The following is a 19,725-nucleotide window of genomic DNA, read 5'->3' on the forward strand; positions in this document are numbered from 1 at the left end:
TGGTAGTTATTATACTGGGCATTTTGAAAAATTCCTAAATGAAATCCTGTGATTTTGTTGTATACTACAATCAGTAATTGAAAAATCGCAATATATAGTTATTTCCACTTGATTGTATTTTTGCCAAACTTGTTTACAAGTGAATTACAGAAATAATATTTAGTGTATTCTTTTGTTTAGAAATTTCTGAAAGTTGGTCTCAACTGTTGCATGTGCCAATGGTCTTGTCTGTGTAGCCATAATTATTCTGGAATTGATTTTCACAATCATTATATGCAAATATTAAATGTGAACCCACACACACACAAACCAAAAGTATAACTTTTTTTAATTTGAGATAAAATGTAAACAAAGACATGTGCTCTTTTTTCACATGGTTTCTCTACTTCCGCCTTTTAGGGGTGGTGGGTGTCATCTTTCTTTGAATCCTGTCTCATAGTACCCTTACTGCCTCCCTCATCTCTGCCCCCTCCCTTTTTGTTTTATGCTGGCGTCACATGACCTTAGCCAAAACACCTTCTGGATTGTTCTATTTTTAGCAGGCCCAATGAACAATGAAATTGTACGGCAGTCATCCGATGGGAACACGATGGTTTTCACCTAAATTTCAGATGAAGCATAGTAGGTTGCCTCGTAACGATAGTTACAGCGATTTCACGTGAACAGTAACCGGCAATCACCGAACGATCCACTGCATATTGACCCAAAGAAGAGAATCAAGCACGCACGAGTTGTGTTTATTTACAATTTGAAAATACCCGTTCTGGGGCCTCTATTCCCAGACTCCGGGCCTCGTCTCTGCTATAGCGCGCTTAAAACAAACTCAAAAGGAGAAAATTTGCTCGTACCACGCGTGTACGCACGTTTTCTGATGTTTACAGTCGTCTCCAGGTGATCTAGTTTGGTATTGCGGTGAATTTGGGCGACAGACTGAACACGCAGTACGGCGAACGTTTAATTGGTAATTCACTGTGTCAATATCCACAGTGTTGCGTACATTATCGAAATAGCATCATTTTGATTTGAACTTTTTTTGTTTGAAAATCGCCCCCAAATGTTGACACCTATACGCAAGTGAAGGCGATCGCAGGAGTTCTCAACTGTTATGATGCTGATATTGTATGTGAGTATTGGTCTTAATTGTAGTATTGATAAATTTTAGACTTACAATTTTCATACGTTCTTCCTTGGGTTTGTCATCCGTACTCCCATTGTCTATCGCCGATGCCGCCGAAGATGTAGCACCGTTGCCACGTCCCGAATACAGCCCGGATTTGGACTTTTTACCCATTCGTCCGGCTTCATCCACTGTCTTTCTCTTTCCCCTTGGCATTTTCAGACCAATCTAGCCAGTCACTGTTCGTATTTCAGCTGCAAACGGTGTCACACAAACCTAGCTCTGGGAATGGACAAAGCCTTGATTGATTGAAAGCCGCGAAATGGTCACATGTTAATTTCCGTGTCGTCATGAATTATTCATATCTCGTCTTGAAGGAGGGCGCTAGTTGACCCTGGCCATTTAAATTTGGGGAACCCAGGTGGAATTGAATGGTACGTCGTGATTAATGTTCCTGCGCCTTTTGTATGTTTTCCGTCAGTAAGCTAAAGTTGTTGGCACGTTATATTAGGTAATAATCCCCGAGCAATATAAACTGACTGGTAAATTGGTAATTATGGTAAAGTTCGCAGCGTGGTCTCCAATCTTTACAGAGCTTCCAAAACAACATGGCATGAGTATGTGTTCGTGAAGATGAACCTCATACCTTTGAGTTTAATGACCTTTAAAACTTGAACTGAAATACTGCAGTTTAGTGGAAGGGCACTACAAGTATCTAGCTTATATCTACTTGAATTCTCATATATAGTATATTCATGCACCCACTTTGCAAAACTGGAATCTGCAACAAAAAAGAATAATGTGAACTTTTCACAATTCCTCAGTTTAAAGCTACACTGTTAGATCATTCTTAAAGGTTTTGAAATTTGAAATGACGATGAATGAATGATTTTCTGCTTGATAATTAATCAGGGGCGGTTTCTGGTTTTTGTTATAGCCCATGAAAATTCTTACCATTGCTTGTACTTCCTTGCAAAACTGACCACCGAATGGGTGAAAGAGGGTGTCGCAGCAAATAGCTCCATGATGCGACTTGCCTGTGAATTGCATCATGATGCTGAGCGCGTGGTACCTGGTTGCAACCTTCCACCAGCAGAGACTGTACAGGCGGGCGTCAAGGCTGGCGACCCCCTGGCTGGAGTCAGCAGAAAGACTCACAACCCCAGATGGAAAGACAGCGTGGGTACCCGTGTAAAGTTTTCTTGGTCTGTGGTGGAAACCCCCAAATTGAAAAGCAGGGTGATGCGTTGCAGGAGATGGGGCTTTACATGAAGAATGAAACAAACTGATAATTTATCAAATGTTAGACCAAACATCGAGAAAACTTGCGCAGCAAATGCAGACATAACGAACACAGTGTAAAAAAAAAAACAAGCTAAGGAAACCAATAATTATACAAAGTCTATCGCAATAAGATAAAACAAAGCATGGTTAGACTAATAAAACGTCAAACTAAATACACATAAAAATGGATAGAAATGACAAATCTAGTGATGAAGATACAGTTAATAGCAGAGCAGTCAGCAATTGGACAAGTGACCCGGAACTGAGCGGATGATGCTGGGGGTATGCGAGTGTAGGTCTGGTAGGCGTCCCTGCACCATCTGCCCAGTGCCTTGATCAACCAGTCTGGAAGATTTGCGTCGGCAGCTGTTGTGGTTGCACCACTGCAGAAACTGAGTAGTGTAACGGTTAACATCTGGTACAGATGCGCAAGTGAGAAGGTCTTGATTGTGGTTGCTAACAGCTTGCCGCATGAGGAATGTACTGTTGGTGAAATGGAATGCAGGTAGGTGAGCAGCAGAGCTATGTAATGCTCTGCATGTCTGGTATACCTGCACAGCGCAGACCGATGACTGCGAGGGTGCGATGGTGATGTTACATCCCCAGAGGAATGGGTCTGTCTTGGAAACCCAGAGTGTGACAACGAGATCTGTGTTCTGCCGTCAGAAAAGTGCGTTGTGGATCAGAGGTGGTTGAAGTGGGTGCAACAAATTCGCTGACTCTCAAGAAGCCGAAGAACGCCAGTGTGAAGGCAGACCACAACATAGCTTTGTCAAGGTTGCAAATAGTGGGATGGTTCGCGATGGTGTCCTTAAGAATTCGCATTAATCCAATGGTGATTGGGAGTTTTACACGATTTGGAATGTTGTGATGTCTTTTAATGCCTTGCATAGTGAAATGAAGCAGCAGGTCATAAAAATTAGATAATACATTGTATAGCCTTTTATTAAAAATTCTTGGTCACGTGATAGCTCAATTTTTTTTAGTTTTTTTCTCTAATTTTTGGCTTTATTACGTATTAGTCATTGACCTCCCCCTCCCAAAAAGTTTTTCTTCTCGTTCAAGGGTAAATTGAAAATGATGTGATAAAGCATTTATTTTTGTTTATTATTACTATTCAATAAAATACAAACACAATATATGTTTAGGCTCAAGATTTATTAATAAATACTGCTTTCGAAAAATATATACATACATTGTGTTTGTAGTATTTTAGCTAATTTTGTTTTTCAGATTTTAAAATTATTTTAGATTAGTTGTGTTACTTTGTTTCTTTTATTGGAATTTACTCAAGCATTGTTTTTGTGTACGTTCCAAATAAAATACCCTATCCTATCCTACATTAAAGTTTGGTTTGGGTGGACAAAACCTCGTCTGAAACAGAAAACAAATATTCCCTTATTCTGCTATAAGTTATTATACTTATCACCAAAATGAAATTGCCAGAAAAGAATGTGTGTGAGATGCAGCAAAACTTTAGGGTAGGGGTGGGGGTGGGGGTGACTTTGCTTTAATAGTTGGTCAAGACATTTCAGTGTGTACATTGTATATGTCATTGACAATGGCTTTTTTTTTGTTTTTTTGCATTTTAGTGTGGAGTTTATAACACCTCTGATTGTAAATGCCGAAGACTTCAAAGCAATACAACTTTATAAAGATTAGTCTGATTAAATCGTCTGTAGATTTGCAGAAATGCTGTCACTGGATGACGAGATAAGTGGTATTCTGCACCAAACAGAAACATTAATTATGCGCTTGAAGAAAATCAGTGCAGAAGGCACCCCTAAGCTTGTAAAAAAAATTGTTGCAGAACAGAAATTTCTTGAAAGTGTAAGATAAATTTGTTTATGCTTTCTTGTACTATTTGTTTTTTATTCAACTTCTTTTTGATGTTAAAACATTGGTTATTTTCACAGTCAAATTTCCAAATATGAGCAGTCTTTCTAATCTTTAATCTTTCTAATGCATGTATCAGTATGTGGAATATACACTTAACACCAAAATCTAAAACTAATATATTTTTTTTAATTTTTCAGTTAAAAAATTACAGCAGTGATGAGCAAGAGGTCCGACTGAAAAGTAGTAATGTTCACCATTTGGAGTCCGTAGTGGACGCTGCAGAGTCTTTTGAAAATGTTCAGCACATTCTGAGACCATTCCATTATAAAACAAAGGGAGGTCAAAAGGCTAGTTTGGTTGTGGATGTTGTGGCTGGTCTTGGGGCAGCGTGGGTGAAGGTGATCGCTCGGAAAGCTCAGTCACTACATAGAGTATGGATTGGTATGTTCCTTTAACATTGAACTATTTCGCATCAGGTCTGTTTCATAATATTTGTTAGTACTGATTTTAAGTGCATGTTGAACTCTGCATCAGAAAATGAATTCCATCTTTCACAAAGTTTACTATCACACTGTTTACAAATTCTGTTCATGCTGATGGCATTTCACAGTTTCCGGCGATTAGAAAGATCACAATGCTGTAGATCAAGCCAGACAGTACATTATTGAAAAGTAACAACGTGTACATTTTTCTACAAACAACAACAACTTGTATATTTCTCTAATTGAACTTTACAGGTGCTGGTGATTAGGGAGATAGTAATGCCGTAGATCAAGCCAGACAGTACATTATTGAAAAGTAAACAACGTGTACATTTTTCTACAAGCAACAACAACTTGTATATTTCTCTAATTGAACTTTACAGGTGCTGGTGATTACGGAGATCGTAATGTCGTAGATCAAGCCAGACAGTACATTAATGCAAGTAAACAACACCCTGTGCATTTCATTCCCCCTGTTGTTTATTTCACTTTCTATGGTGGGATTACCAAACCAATCGCAGGTAAGTTAATTAACTCACTATCATAAAGGTAGACGCCTACTCATAATTTTTGAGAAAGTTGGATATAAATCGCATGACAATGTTTATTAGTTTTTTATATGAAATCATGGAGCTTTTTTCTCATGACACCATAAAATAGCATTCATTTGTGTGTTACAGTGGCATATTTTAAGGAATCTTTCCTAATATTTTTCAAAAATCACTATTTTTTTTAGAACTCCCTAGAACACAATGTTAAAGAAAAATTGCATGCGTTTACACTTTTTTATAAAATAATACAGGAAAACAAATATTACGCCATCAGTTGCAATTTATAATTTGTCAGCCTATATCACCAGCCTACAATTTGTAATATGGCATAATATATCTGCCACAGGATCCTATGGTAAAATCGTTATAATACTAATAAATTGACCACTATCCACTAAATAAAACTATAATTTTCTCTACCAAGTAACCCCCAATTTTTTTAAAGTCAGAGATTTGATATTGCTTCAGAGTACAATTTATTGCAAAATGAATAAAATCTGGGTATCTGCATTTATGAGTAGGCTTCCACCTCAACTCCTAAATTAATTTTCACTGTGCAAAAATTATTGCAAGTATTATTATAATCTCTTTCTCTGCCTTTCAGACAAACTGAAACGACAGGGTGTTGTTGTGAAAGGTGAAATTGTAGATGTTGATTCCAACATCAATTTTGATGACAAGCCAGAAGATGATGATGATGTTAGTGATGAAGAAACGAAGGAAAGTCTTTCAGTATCACCATCACGACATATTTCCATGACAACCAAACAGGAATGCAGTCACCTAAATTTGGATATCACCACTTTAATAGCGTTGGTGTCTGAGCTAACACATGGAGGGTGTTGGTATGAATTCAAAGAGACTGTTTTGACTGACCAAGCAGTCCAAGAACAACAGGATCCACTTATTCCCAAACTAAATGAATATTTAAAGGGTGAGAACAAAATATCAGTTTTACACAGTGGCAGATGTAATGGTACTCATGTGTCTGGTCAATTGTCTTGGCTAGTGACTGGTCCATGTTGTACTAGTGACTGGTCCATGTTGTACTAGTGACTGGTCCATGTTGTACTAGTGACTGGTCCATGTTGTACTAGTGACTGGTCCATGTTGTACTAGTGACTGGTCCATGTTGTACTAGTGACTGGTCTATGTTATACTAGTGACTGGTCCATGTTGTACTAGTGACTGGTCCATGTTGTACTAGTGACTGGTCCATGTTGTACTAGTGACTGGTCCATGTTGTACTAGTGGCTGGTCCATGTTGTACTAGTGACTGGTCCATGTTGTACTAGTGACTGGTCCATGTTGTACTAGTGACTGGTCCATGTTGTACTAGTGACTGGTCCATGTTGTACTAGTGACTGGTCTATTTGATACTTGTGACTGGTCTATGTTGTACTAGTGACTGGTCCATGTTGTACTAGTGACTGGTCCATGTTGTACTAGTGACTGGTCCATGTTGTACTAGTGACTGGTCTATTTGATACTTGTGACTGGTCTATGTTGTACTAGTGACTGGTCCATGTTGTACTTGTGACTGGTCTATTTGATACTTGTGACTGGTCTATGTTGTACGAGTGACTGGTCCATTTTGTACTAGTGACTGGTCCATGTTGTACTAGTGACTGGTCCATGTTGTACTAGTGACTGGTCCATGTTGTACTAGTGACTGGTCTATTTGATACTTGTGACTGGTCTATGTTGTACTAGTGACTGGTCCATGTTGTGCTAGTGACTGGTCTATGTTGTACTAGTGACTGGTCCATGTTGTACTAGTGACTGGTCCATGTTGTACTAGTGACTGGTCCATGTTGTACTAGTGACTGGTCTATTTTGTACTAGTGACTGGTCCATGTTGTACTAGTGACTGGTCCATGTTGTACTAGTGACTGGTCCATGTTGTACTAGTGACTGGTCCATGTTGTACTAGTGACTGGTCCATGTTGTACTAGTGACTGGTCCATGTTGTACTAGTGACTGGTCTATTTGATACTTGTGACTGGTGTATGTTGTACTAGTGACTGGTCTATGTTGTACTAGTGACTGGTCTATGTTGTACTAGTGACTGGTCCATGTTGTACTAGTGACTGGTCCATGTTGTACTAGTGACTGGTCCATGTTGTACTAGTGACTGGTCTATTTGGTACTTGTGACTGGTCTATTTGGTACTTGTGACTGGTCCATGTTGTACTTGTGACTGGTCCATGTTGTACTAGTGACTGGTCCATGTTGTACTAGTGACTGGTCCATGTTGTACTAGTGACTGGTCCATGTTGTACTAGTGACTGGTCTATGTTGTACTAGTGACTGGTCCATGTTGTACTAGTGACTGGTCCATGTTGTACTAGTGACTGGTCCATGTTGTACTAGTGACTGGTCCATGTTGTACTAGTGACTGGTCCATGTTGTACTAGTGACTGGTCCATGTTGTACTAGTGACTGGTCCATGTTGTACTAGTGACTGGTTCATGTTGTACTAGTGACTGGTCTATTTGGTACGAGTGACTGGTCTATGTTGTACTAGTGACTGGTCCATGTTGTACTAGTGACTGGTCCATGTTGTACTAGTAACTGGTCCATTTTGTACTAGTGACTGGTCTATGTTGTACTAGTGACTGGTCCATGTTGTACTAGTGACTGGTCCATGTTGTACTAGTGACTGGTCCATGTTGTACTAGTGACTGGTCCATGTTGTACTAGTGACTGGTCCATGTTGTACTAGTGACTGGTCCATGTTATACTAGTGACTGGTCCATGTTGTACTAGTGACTGGTCCATGTTGTACTAGTGACTGGTCCATGTTGTACTAGTGACTGGTCCATGTTGTACTAGTGGCTGGTCCATGTTGTACTAGTGACTGGTCCATGTTGTACTAGTGACTGGTCCATGTTGTACTAGTGACTGGTCCATGTTGTACTAGTGACTGGTCCATGTTGTACTAGTGACTGGTCCATGTTGTACTAGTGACTGGTCTATTTGATACTTGTGACTGGTCTATGTTGTACTAGTGACTGGTCCATGTTGTACTTGTGACTGGTCTATTTGATACTTGTGACTGGTCTATGTTGTACGAGTGACTGGTCCATTTTGTACTAGTGACTGGTCCATGTTGTACTAGTGACTGGTCCATGTTGTACTAGTGACTGGTCCATGTTGTACTAGTGACTGGTCTATTTGATACTTGTGACTGGTCTATGTTGTACTAGTGACTGGTCCATGTTGTACTAGTGACTGGTCCATGTTGTACTAGTGACTGGTCCATGTTGTACTAGTGACTGGTCCATGTTGTACTAGTGACTGGTCCATGTTGTACTAGTGACTGGTCCATGTTGTACTAGTGACTGGTCCATGTTGTACTAGTGACTGGTCTATGTTGTACTAGTGACTGGTCCATGTTGTACTAGTGAGTGGTCCATGTTGTACTAGTGACTGGTCCATGTTGTACTAGTGACTGGTCCATGTTGTACTAGTGACTGGTCCATGTTGTACTAGTGACTGGTCTATTTGATACTTGTGACTGGTCTATGTTGTACTAGTGACTGGTCTATGTTGTACTAGTGACTGGTCTATGTTGTACTAGTGACTGGTCTATGTTGTACTAGTGACTGGTCCATGTTGTACTAGTGACTGGTCCATGTTGTACTAGTGACTGGTCTATTTGGTACTTGTGACTGGTCTATTTGGTACTTGTGACTGGTCCATGTTGTACTTGTGACTGGTCCATGTTGTACTAGTGACTGGTCCATGTTGTACTAGTGACTGGTCCATGTTGTACTAGTGACTGGTCCATGTTGTACTAGTGACTGGTCCATGTTGTACTAGTGACTGGTCCATGTTGTACTAGTGACTGGTCCATGTTGTACTAGTGACTGGTCCATGTTGTACTAGTGACTGGTCCATGTTGTACTAGTGACTGGTTCATGTTGTACTAGTGACTGGTCTATTTGGTACGAGTGACTGGTCTATGTTGTACTAGTGACTGGTCCATGTTGTACTAGTGACTGGTCCATGTTGTACTAGTAACTGGTCCATTTTGTACTAGTGACTGGTCTATGTTGTACTAGTGACTGGTCCATGTTGTACTAGTGACTGGTCCATGTTGTACTAGTGACTGGTCCATGTTGTACTAGTGACTGGTCCATGTTGTACTAGTGACTGGTCCATGTTGTACTAGTGACTGGTCCATGTTGTACTAGTGACTGGTCCATGTTGTACTAGTGACTGGTCCATGTTGTACTAGTGACTGGTCCATGTTGTACTAGTGACTGGTCTATTTGGTACGAGTGACTGGTCTATTTGGTACGAGTGACTGGTCCATGTTGTACTAGTGACTGGTCCATGTTGTACTAGTGACTGGTCTATGTTATACTAGTGACTGGTCCATGTTGTACTAGTGACTGGTCCATGTTGTACTAGTGACTGGTCTATTTGGTACGAGTGACTGGTCTATTTGGTACTTGTGACTGGTCTATGTGCTTCTACTACTTCCTGTTTATTGGTGACCCGTTTTGGTTGATCGGTGTATGACGTAGTTTGAGTGATAAGTCACCGGGCAATTTCTACGTAATGCTGCATGAGGGGACGTTGCATGTTATAACAGGCTTTTGGGCCTTACGGCCCTCACTTGAAATGTCCACGGCGTTTGAAAATAAGTGACTTTTTATTAGGCAACTGTCGACAGTCTATGGTACTGGTGACTGGTCCATGTTGTGGTACTGGTGACTGTTCCATGTTCTGGTATTGGTGACTGGTTCATGTTCTGGTACTGGTCCATGATTGTGCTACTGGTGACTGGTCCATATTTGTGGTACTGGTGACTAGTCCATGCTGTGGTACTGGCGACTGGTCCATGTTGTGGTACTGGTGACTGGACCATGTTGTGGTACTGGTGACTAGTTCATGTTGTGGTACTGGTGACTAGTTCATGTTGTGGTACTGGTGACTAGTCCATGTTGTGGTACTGGTGACTGGACCATGTTGTGGTACTGGTGACTAGTTCATGTTGTGGTACTGGTGACTAGTTCATGTTGTGATACTGGTGACTGGTCCATGTTCTGGTTTTGGTGAGTGGTTCATGTTCTGGTACTGGTCCATGATTGTGGTACTGGTGACTGGTCCATATTTGTGGTACTGGTGACTGGTCCATATTTGTGGTACTGGTGACTAGTCCATGTTGTGGTACTGGCGACTGGTCCATGTTGTGGTACTGGTGACTGGACCATGTTGTGGTACTGGTGACTAGTTCATGTTGTGGTACTGGTGACTAGTTCATGTTGTGGTACTGGTGACTGGTCCATGTTGTGGTACTGGTCACTGGTCCATATTGTGGTACTTGTGACTAATCCATGTTGTGGTACTGGTGACTGGTCCATGTTGTGGTACTGGTGACTGGTCCATGTTGTGGTACTTGTGACTAATCCATGTTGTGGTACTGGTGACTAGTTCATGTTGTGGTACTGGTGACTAGTTCATGTTGTGGTACTGGTGACTAGTTCATGTTGTGGTACTGGTGACTAGTTCATGTTGTGGTACTGGTGACTGGTCCATGTTCTGGTTTTGGTGACTGGTTCATGTTCTGGTACTGGTCCATGATTGTGGTACTGGTGACTGGTCCATATTTGTGGTACTGGTGACTAGTCCATGTTGTGGTACTGGCGACTGGTCCATGTTGTGGTACTGGTGACTGGACCATGTTGTGGTACTGGTGACTAGTTCATGTTGTGGTACTGGTGACTAGTTCATGTTGTGGTACTGGTGACTGGTCCATGTTGTGGTACTGGTCACTGGTCCATATTGTGGTACTTGTGACTAATCCATGTTGTGGTACTGGTGACTGGTCCATGTTGTGGTACTGGTGACTGGTCCATGTTGTGGTACTGGTGACTAATCCATGTTGTGGTACTGGTGACTAGTTCATGTTGTGGTACTGGTGACTAGTTCATGTTGTGGTACTGGTGACTAGTTCATGTTGTGGTACTGGTGACTGGTCCATGTTCTGGTTTTGGTGACTGGTTCATGTTCTGGTACTGGTCCATGATTGTGGTACTGGTGACTGGTCCATATTTGTGGTACTGGTGACTAGTCCATGTTGTGGTACTGGCGACTGGTCCATGTTGTGGTACTGGTGACTGGACCATGTTGTGGTACTGGTGACTAGTTCATGTTGTGGTACTGGTGACTAGTTCATGTTGTGGTACTGGTGACTGGTCCATGTTGTGGTACTGGTCACTGGTCCATATTGTGGTACTTGTGACTAATCCATGTTGTGGTACTGGTGACTGGTCCATGTTGTGGTACTGGTGACTGGTCCATGTTGTGGTACTTGTGACTAATCCATGTTGTGGTACTGGTCCATGATTGTGGTACTGGTGACTGGTCCATATTTGTGGTACTGGTGACTAGTCCATGTTGTGGTACTGGCGACTGGTCCATGTTGTGGTACTGGTGACTGGACCATGTTGTGGTACTGGTGACTAGTTCATGTTGTGGTACTGGTCACTGGTCCATATTGTGGTACTTGTGACTAATCCATGTTGTGGTACTGGTGACTGGTCCATGTTGTGGTACTGGTGACTGGTCCATGTTGTGGTACTGGTGACTGGTCCATGTTGTGGTACTGGTGACTGGTCCATGTTGTGGTACTGGTGACTGGTCCATATTGTGGTACTTGTGACTAATCCATGTTGTGGTACTGGTGACTGGTCCGTGTTGTGGTACTGGTGACTGGTCCATGTTGTGGTACTGGTGACTGGTCCATGTTGTGGTACTGGTGACTGGTCCATGTTGTGGTACTGGTGACTGGTCCATGTTGTGGTACTGGTGTATCGTTGTATTGAAGACTCTAAATATGGCAACACATCACACATCATTTATGATGCATGCTGGGTAACGATAACAATTGAAGTATGCACTAACACAGCAAAGGAACTTATGACACTGTTTTGCACAAAATAAAATCATGATATCTAGCTTTTTATTTCTTGTATGTAAAAATAAAATCCACAAACATAAAGTAATGTTGGAATGCAGCTATGATTTTAAAAACATGTAAATTTGGATAGCAACTAACAGTCTGAAACTTGAGACACGGACGTGATGTATGGATTATACAATTTTCAGGAAAAGGGTGAAATATGGTAATACAAATGTAATGTTGATTTTTTTTTGCATTCGACAGATAAAGATTTGTTTTCCTGTAAAACTGCTGTTAAAGCTTTCAAAACAATTCTATCAACCCTTGGTGGCAGAAATGAACGACAGCGGGCAAGGAAATTACTGGAGCAATTAACAGTTGTTGATGACGAACCTTCAAAACGAACAGAAGAACTGAAGAAGAGTGGACGCATCAAACCCAGATCCAAGGTAATTTTGGAATGTGCCATTATTTATACTAGGGATGACAGGAGTAAAATCGTGAGGGATGTTTTCTCACACATCTCTTCTCACTTTCATGCATATTATTTTGACATCTAAAATATATCATAAAATATACCATACTTATGTCATCGATCAATCTTCTGTAGAAACAGTGGTCTTTGAGTCTGGAGCATGAGCAGTCTAGTCAAACTCGAATAAAATGAGTTTTTGCAGGCTTTTTCGGGTATTATCACTAAATTGCGTCTCCAAACAGGGAAAGAAGATTTACATTTATGATAATTAGGTCAAATGCAATTACTGTAGAATACTTTTTTTTCGCTTGGAATTTATTTTCGCTATTTTCGCTGAAGGGATGATTCCGTGAAAATAAAATCCAGCGAATATACTTTTTTTCCTATATTTCACATTAAACTCATCAAAAATCAGTGAAAATAAATTTCATACAAAAATGCCCAAAAAGCCTTTTCAGCGAAAATTAATTCCAGCGAAAATAAAGTATTCCACAGTAGTTTTTGTAAATGCAGTGAGTGTTTGAATTTCAAATATACGAACAATGTATTATACTTGCATTGCATTGTATACCTTGCTATGAAATCCATCCCACTAACTTGATGCTGCAAAACATTTCAAACTTTTTAGTAAAATGACTATTTCATCAAAAGTTAAGTATGTTGTTATTTGATGAATGGTGGAAAGCCACATTTAATAGGTTTTTATCCTTTTTAGGCGAATTTATCAGTGTGAAAAACAAATTAGGATTGCACTTTAAAAAAACATGGGCTCCTATAATATCATATGTGGGATAAATCTTTGTATCTAACACGGTATCTACGGGGTTGATTGTGTTTTTTAAAAACAAAAAAAAGTATATTTAATAATACTAATACCCTTCAATGTGAAAGATGTTGTGAATTCCTGCATTCTTGTAATTTTGAGAGATCTAAAGATAGCAAGTTAATATAAGGGAAGGTGATTAACATTTAAGTGTACCACAACATAACAACCTTTTGTTGTAAGCCAGTGTAGATTAGACATGATCTCAGAAAATCTCTTCTGTTATACGTAAATCAATAATTTCATCAATTCATACCATTCATGATGGTGTTTTGATATTTCTGATGATATACATTTATCTGCAAAATCTCAATTACCCAATCGTGATGTGTTGACTCAGAAACACACGAAACATCAAAGAAACAAGCTTTCAAGTTTAACTTCTTGTTTATTTGGTCATTTTCAGTTACACCAACGGCACTACTTTTTACATATCAATACACTCGGGTGATCAGGTGACATATAACACCATTACAAAAATATGTATTCTGATGCATGCAATAAAGTAGTCCCAAAAACGTCACACCAATCACTAAAAATGCTTTTCACAAGCTGAGTGAGTATGGAGGCTTAGATAGACACGACTAATTGTAAGCCATATAACAGTTATTATTATAGCACTATCAATAACGTTGTATCTACTTATGTAAACGATAATACTTTAAAAGCCTCAAGCTGTTAGTTGCCATAGTTACCTAGTATAAGATATATGTATGTAGGGCATTTCTGATTTGTTCAGAATTTAAATATCAATATAATCAGTTTGTTGGATGTCACAGGAAAGTGATTTAAGTGTGTGTAGTCGTGTTTATAATTTGAAAGCTTTGTGCTTGCATGGTGTTTGTTTTAAGGGTATGCTATATACAATACCAGCTTCTAGCGGGATTTCATATACATTTGTATGTGTGCATCCTGCCAGGCTGGTGCTGTCTTGATAAAATATGTGTGTTGCTTTGTTATTGACATATCTAGAGAAAGATTATACAAAATTGGTAATTAAATTAAATTATTTTAAGACTGTCAATTTATTGATATGGCATTTCTTGTACATTTCAATAAAAAAAAATTATCTTGGGAAATGCAAGGCTTGCTTTCATTGGTAAATTGTTAAGCACCCCCCCCCCCCCCAGTTGTGTCAGTTTTGTCAGTAATAGGTTTTATAGGTTGCCTGTTATCAGTGATAAACGTGAGTAAAATGAAGCTGATCTGAATGCTTAAAATATTGATTGCAGCAATTGAATAAACATATTTATTCTCTGCAAAAATAAATCAGACAAATATCACATTATCGCTTATTTTTAAGTTCAACAAACAATTATTGCGTTTATAAATAAATAAATAAAATGGCCATTTATATAATGTTTCTAGCATACAGTGAAGAACAGAAAGCTGTCCTTTTGTTTGAATAAATAAATTGTAAATACAGATCCTCAGCTTTCATTCCTTGGCTCAATAGCTTAACATTGTCCCCTCCCATAATGCATGCAAATGCACAGACACATACTAGCAGCTACAACCAGCCACTTAATGAAAATGAAGAGATTGGTGAGTTTGACATTATTCAATAATATGAATTAAGTCACAATGATGACTCAATACCATTTCTCCATTGGTCAATCTGAATTCTAACAACTATTTTGATTTATACAAATCTATACCTAATAAATGTGTATAATGTCTCAGGTTACTGTCATTCACTGTATGCTGTATAGTGAAGGGCGTAGCCTGACGGGGCTGCGCGAGTTGTGCCCTCCGCGGTGCTCCAAATCCAACATGCTCCAAACCCAACATGGGCCTGCCAGAGCGATGTAGTTTTTCACTTCCCTCGATGATTTTTTTTGTCTGTACCAATCAAATGGCAGGAACATCAGACAGTTACAGCCATCAAAAAGTAACCATTCACGGCGGAGTTTATTTATTTGTTGGCACAATGTGTCATGAGGTGCTAGCAAATATTAGGCAAATTACTGTTTATCATTTTGTTGAAAACAGTGTGTGATTTTTGCCGACAATGCAAACACGGCTTTGAGTGATGGTGTTACCATGACCACCAAAATGAATATTCATTCAACTCATCGCAAGAAGGTGTGAACTTGGCGAATTCGCAGTACTGATCTTACCGACGAGACATACATTATTCTGCCAGGCGTTAGTCGGGTCTGATGCCATTCGGCCTGTGAGGGCGCCACTCACACCTACATGTCAGGCTTTGAAGGGCACCATAAAATTCAAAATTTGTACATACCTGTACTTTAATTAAGATGTTCTCATCACTGCGTTGTTTCATGTTTTTATTTCCATAGATTATTTTTGGCACTGGTGACAGTATTAGAGCTACCACAGTGACAGCAAACTCGTCTTTTGTACGAGCAGCTGCTGATCAGGTGAGTGTTTATGATTCATGGTTGTACTGAAAAACAATATTGTGTATGCATTAGTGCTGTGACCACCCATTGAGGACATATTCTACCAGTGTTTCGTGCTTAGGTAAAGTCTGTGCTAGCTGCATGTGGAAGTATTACGAATTGTTTTTTAATATAATTTCTCAAAAGAGAAATTTGCATGAGTTATGAAAATCACAAATATTGTAGCAATGAGCATTTAACTGGGGTACTTACAACAAGTAATAGTAACAAGTTTTGCAAACTTTCATTCTTTCTATTCGTCCTCACTTAACAATAAATTTAATGGATTATGTATTTTACCTATTAAATGTCACTGAATATTTGTAGATGGAAGTTCATTGGTGTTCAGTGTATTACAGAAGCACTGAAATAAACTGATTGGAAAACCACTGTTTCTCTATCATTTCCTTTGCAACATATACCTAGGAACATTGCCAGTGGTGTTTTTATTTTGATAAACCAACACATTCCTATTAACTTTCGAATTAGGTTATTGTTTTTGAAAATCGTTCGCTGCCAATATGTCTAGACCACTTGACCTACAGTTATAAGAGTGACTGCATGCTCAGACTGAAATCCAGCAGCTTGGAATTTCTTATGTTTTGATTATTATTAGCTTTTATGCCATTATTGATAAATATTTTAGGCTTGATTATAGAAACATTCAGACCATAAGTTATACAACCTATATTATACAATTAGAAACTTAAAGCGGGGGAGTCATCACCTAGGCATGCGTCAGGTGGCCATAGCGTGTCATTGTTTACAAGCAAGTGTCTACCCATGAGCCTTTGCGTTTTTAATGTGTGTTATCATTGCTTTGTCTTAATTCCCGCTTTGATCTCATTCATAAACCTAAATTTAGTTCAAGTACGTATAGTGTAATGTAAGAGTTTATACATGTAATAATGACAATGTGGTGTTCGGTCTCAACCTTTAAAAATGTCAGAGTAGCTTTGGTGATCTAAAACTCAGCAAATAAAAAGTAGATCAGTATACAGTTTAATTGGATAAATAGTGAGTGATAGACATGGATGAGTTTGTTCTATTCACTATTTAATAATATCAGTCATCTGATAAACCTGTGTTTATATCATAACATGAATACAAGTGGGATAACTTACGAGTAAACATAGGAAATGTACTTCTATTGATGTTTAGTTTACATATTTATGAAATATGAATAAAACCGTAACAAAAATAATTTTCACTGGATTTAATTTTAGTAGATTTGATGTTGCAGAGATATTCACTACGTTTTAAATTCACTGGTTTGTGAAGGAAATAATTGTTTTTATTTAGTGCAAAACGGGAAAATAGAACTCTGCAAATAATTAAGCCCTCTTCAGTATGCAAGTAATATTTTAATAAAATTTTTGCTTTATATGCACGTTTATCAGAGATGTAATTGTAATAAAGAAAATATGGTATTTCAATAATTCAGCATACAAAAAATCCAATTTTTGTTTTGTATACTCGTCTATCAGAGATGTGCTTGTAATAGAGCAAATATGGTATTGTCAATAGAATATTTTTTTCTACTCTAGGGAGTCAACTTTGATGTTTTCATTCATCAACCAAGGGCGCTGACGGAATCAAAGCAAGCATCGGCTGTTCCTGTGACTCCACCCGCCGTAGTTACTAAAGAATAAAACAGTGAAGTAACGAAAGTGTTGTATTGGATTATAAGCTGCATGATTACAAATCTTGGTGAAGTAACGTGTTTACCCATAATCCATTACATGCAGTATTAGTTTATGTACGGTACTTGAGGATTATTTATTTTGCTCCAATCAGCGCATGATGTGTGCGTAAGGTCATCGTTTCACAGTCATGCCTGAGAGGATTTTGTTTAATTGAAGTTGGTACAAAGACGAGATTTGATGTTACAAACCAACATTTTCATATATTATGGGCAGTTTTGCATAAATGCTTGGACTGGTGGGAATTCTTTCTCATCTTTGTAAAAACGATCAAGATATCTATAATTTAATGACTATGCGAATGTGTACTTCTCTGTGTGTACCATTTTTCTTGGCATTTGTTTTACACCATATATCACTGCGGTGAACATAAATTTTACTTATGAAAATACATAACATAAATATTTCCATTGACATTGATATTATTATGACCATGAAGTATAAAGTTCCGGTAGTGGCACTTATTTATTTATTGAATGAACTTGGCTTTGAACGTGACAATGATCTAAAGCTGCTTTTGAATTGAACAATATTGGATTGCTGTATTTGCTTTATTAGAAGCGCAAAAAAAGAAATTGATTGAATACCCGGTCATTCAGATTTGAGTTATTTTGACCACAATCATACCCACTCGTTATGTGAGTGCTTGTAATACTAATAAAGTAAATACGGTACATGCATTTGCACCCAAGGGGAATGTTCAATATTTAGGTGATTAATATAAATAATTGCATATTATATAAAATCTCCATGGTTTATTTATTGGTGTTACAGTAAATACACACATTTGTTTTCAGTTTTTCGGCCAATCAGGCATTTTGTTGTATGTCACATGACTGAGTTTATACGGTCACGGTAGTGATCGTAAACAGTTTTATAGCATTGTTTTTTAGATCAATGAAATTTTGTTGATCAAACATTTTTAACCATGTTTGTTTCTTTGGTAGCACTTGTTTTTTTCTTTCTGCTTTGTGCTTCGTTAAAGTTGCCTTCTGAGGTCCTTGTGATTTATCTGAAATATTCAAAAGCATGAATTTATGCTTATTGGAGGAAAGCTGTCAAATTTCAATGCTTTCCAGGCATTCCTGAATTATGATGTTAATTTCAGCTTTATAATCTATTTGCTGCCCCTTTTAAATAGTCTTCTGAGAATTCATGAAAAATGTCAATATTTTGAGTTACTGAAGCCTGTGTTAACGTGAATCAGCAAAATATTTAACATAATAATCTCATATTGCAACTTTAAAGAGGCATCTCCGTTTAAGCCTAATCTCGCAACAAATTTTCTGGATTAAAATTATAATAGATGACAAAAAATAGATTAACATTACAAAGACACTTAGATAGCCTGTAGAAATGACAATGTGGCAGTCAGGATAATGACTGTGGTGGTAAAACAAATCACTATGGCGATACTGTCACACTGTTAGTATCCTAGGGAGAACATTGTCTAGAGGGTAGCAATTAGCAACTTGTCTTATTGTTTATTTCAGTGAAACATTTTAGCATAGTATTTGTTTTTGAAGGATTTTTGTACTAGGGAAATATGACCAGGGTAAATTGCCTTTTATAGTTTTGCTTGAGGGAAGCACGACCACTTCATTTTCTTCTGTGACCCAGGTCATAAACTTTTATCCAATTTTGTACATTTCTGGAATGATAATGTGAAAAACATCATTCTGATATTTTATTATCAAATTCTTTAAATATATTTATATTTTATCATGTAGGTTGCTTTGACTCGCCAGCATGTATGAGCAAATTATAAGCAAGCTTTTAGAAAATGTTTAATTTGCTTTCTTAGTTTCACATACAGGAATAAATCAAATGCTTAAGTATTGAAAACAAGGTACAAATATACTTTCTATTTATTTATATATTTTAAGTATATATTTTATTTCAGCTGAAACAATGTTCTGTACATTTTAAGATATATTAAAATGTGCTTAGTTTCTATAGAAATAAAAATGAATACTGTCTCGCCTATAAATTTGTTTTTCTTAACAATATGCAGATTTTATTTAAAACTAGTTGTGAGTTTGTGAAGCAAACATGATTTTTTTGCATAACTTATTTCTTTCAATGAAATAAAGAAATATAATGACATCACACGTGTATATATTGAAGTTT

At 38.2% G+C, this 19,725-nt stretch overlaps 2 protein-coding genes across 3 annotated transcripts in view; one reads left to right on the forward strand and one right to left on the reverse strand.

Moving 5' to 3' along the window:
* The window catches only part of LOC100372931 (protein RCC2-like), a 35,093-nt gene extending 33,629 nt beyond the window's left edge, over positions 1 to 1,464 (reverse strand). The window contains exon 1 of the mRNA XM_002737478.4: positions 1,169 to 1,464. Within this exon, the coding sequence (XP_002737524.1) occupies positions 1,169 to 1,333 (165 nt within the window). The 5' untranslated portion in view covers positions 1,334 to 1,464. The remainder of the gene's footprint in view (positions 1 to 1,168) is intronic.
* LOC100373678 (UPF0415 protein C7orf25 homolog) lies at positions 782 to 19,701 on the forward strand. Of its 2 annotated transcripts, none has more exons than XM_006819842.3 (8): positions 782 to 1,123; positions 3,994 to 4,231; positions 4,438 to 4,681; positions 5,106 to 5,243; positions 5,878 to 6,207; positions 12,454 to 12,638; positions 15,791 to 15,871; positions 17,440 to 19,701. In XM_006819842.3, exons 2-8 carry the CDS (start codon positions 4,094 to 4,096, stop codon positions 17,542 to 17,544), a joined length of 1,221 nt encoding a protein of 406 aa, XP_006819905.1. In that variant the 5' UTR covers positions 782 to 1,123; positions 3,994 to 4,093; the 3' UTR covers positions 17,545 to 19,701. The 2 variants fall into 2 exon arrangements, with proteins under 2 accessions (XP_006819905.1, XP_085346628.1); XM_085490502.1 differs by lacking the exon at positions 782 to 1,123 and adding an exon at positions 1,503 to 1,628.
* Positions 19,702 to 19,725: the final 24 nt, after the last annotated feature.

Source organism: Saccoglossus kowalevskii, chromosome 15 (assembly GCF_978046115.1).
Source record: "Saccoglossus kowalevskii chromosome 15, keSacKowa6.1, whole genome shotgun sequence".
Classification (NCBI taxonomy): Eukaryota; Metazoa; Hemichordata; class Enteropneusta; family Harrimaniidae; genus Saccoglossus; species Saccoglossus kowalevskii.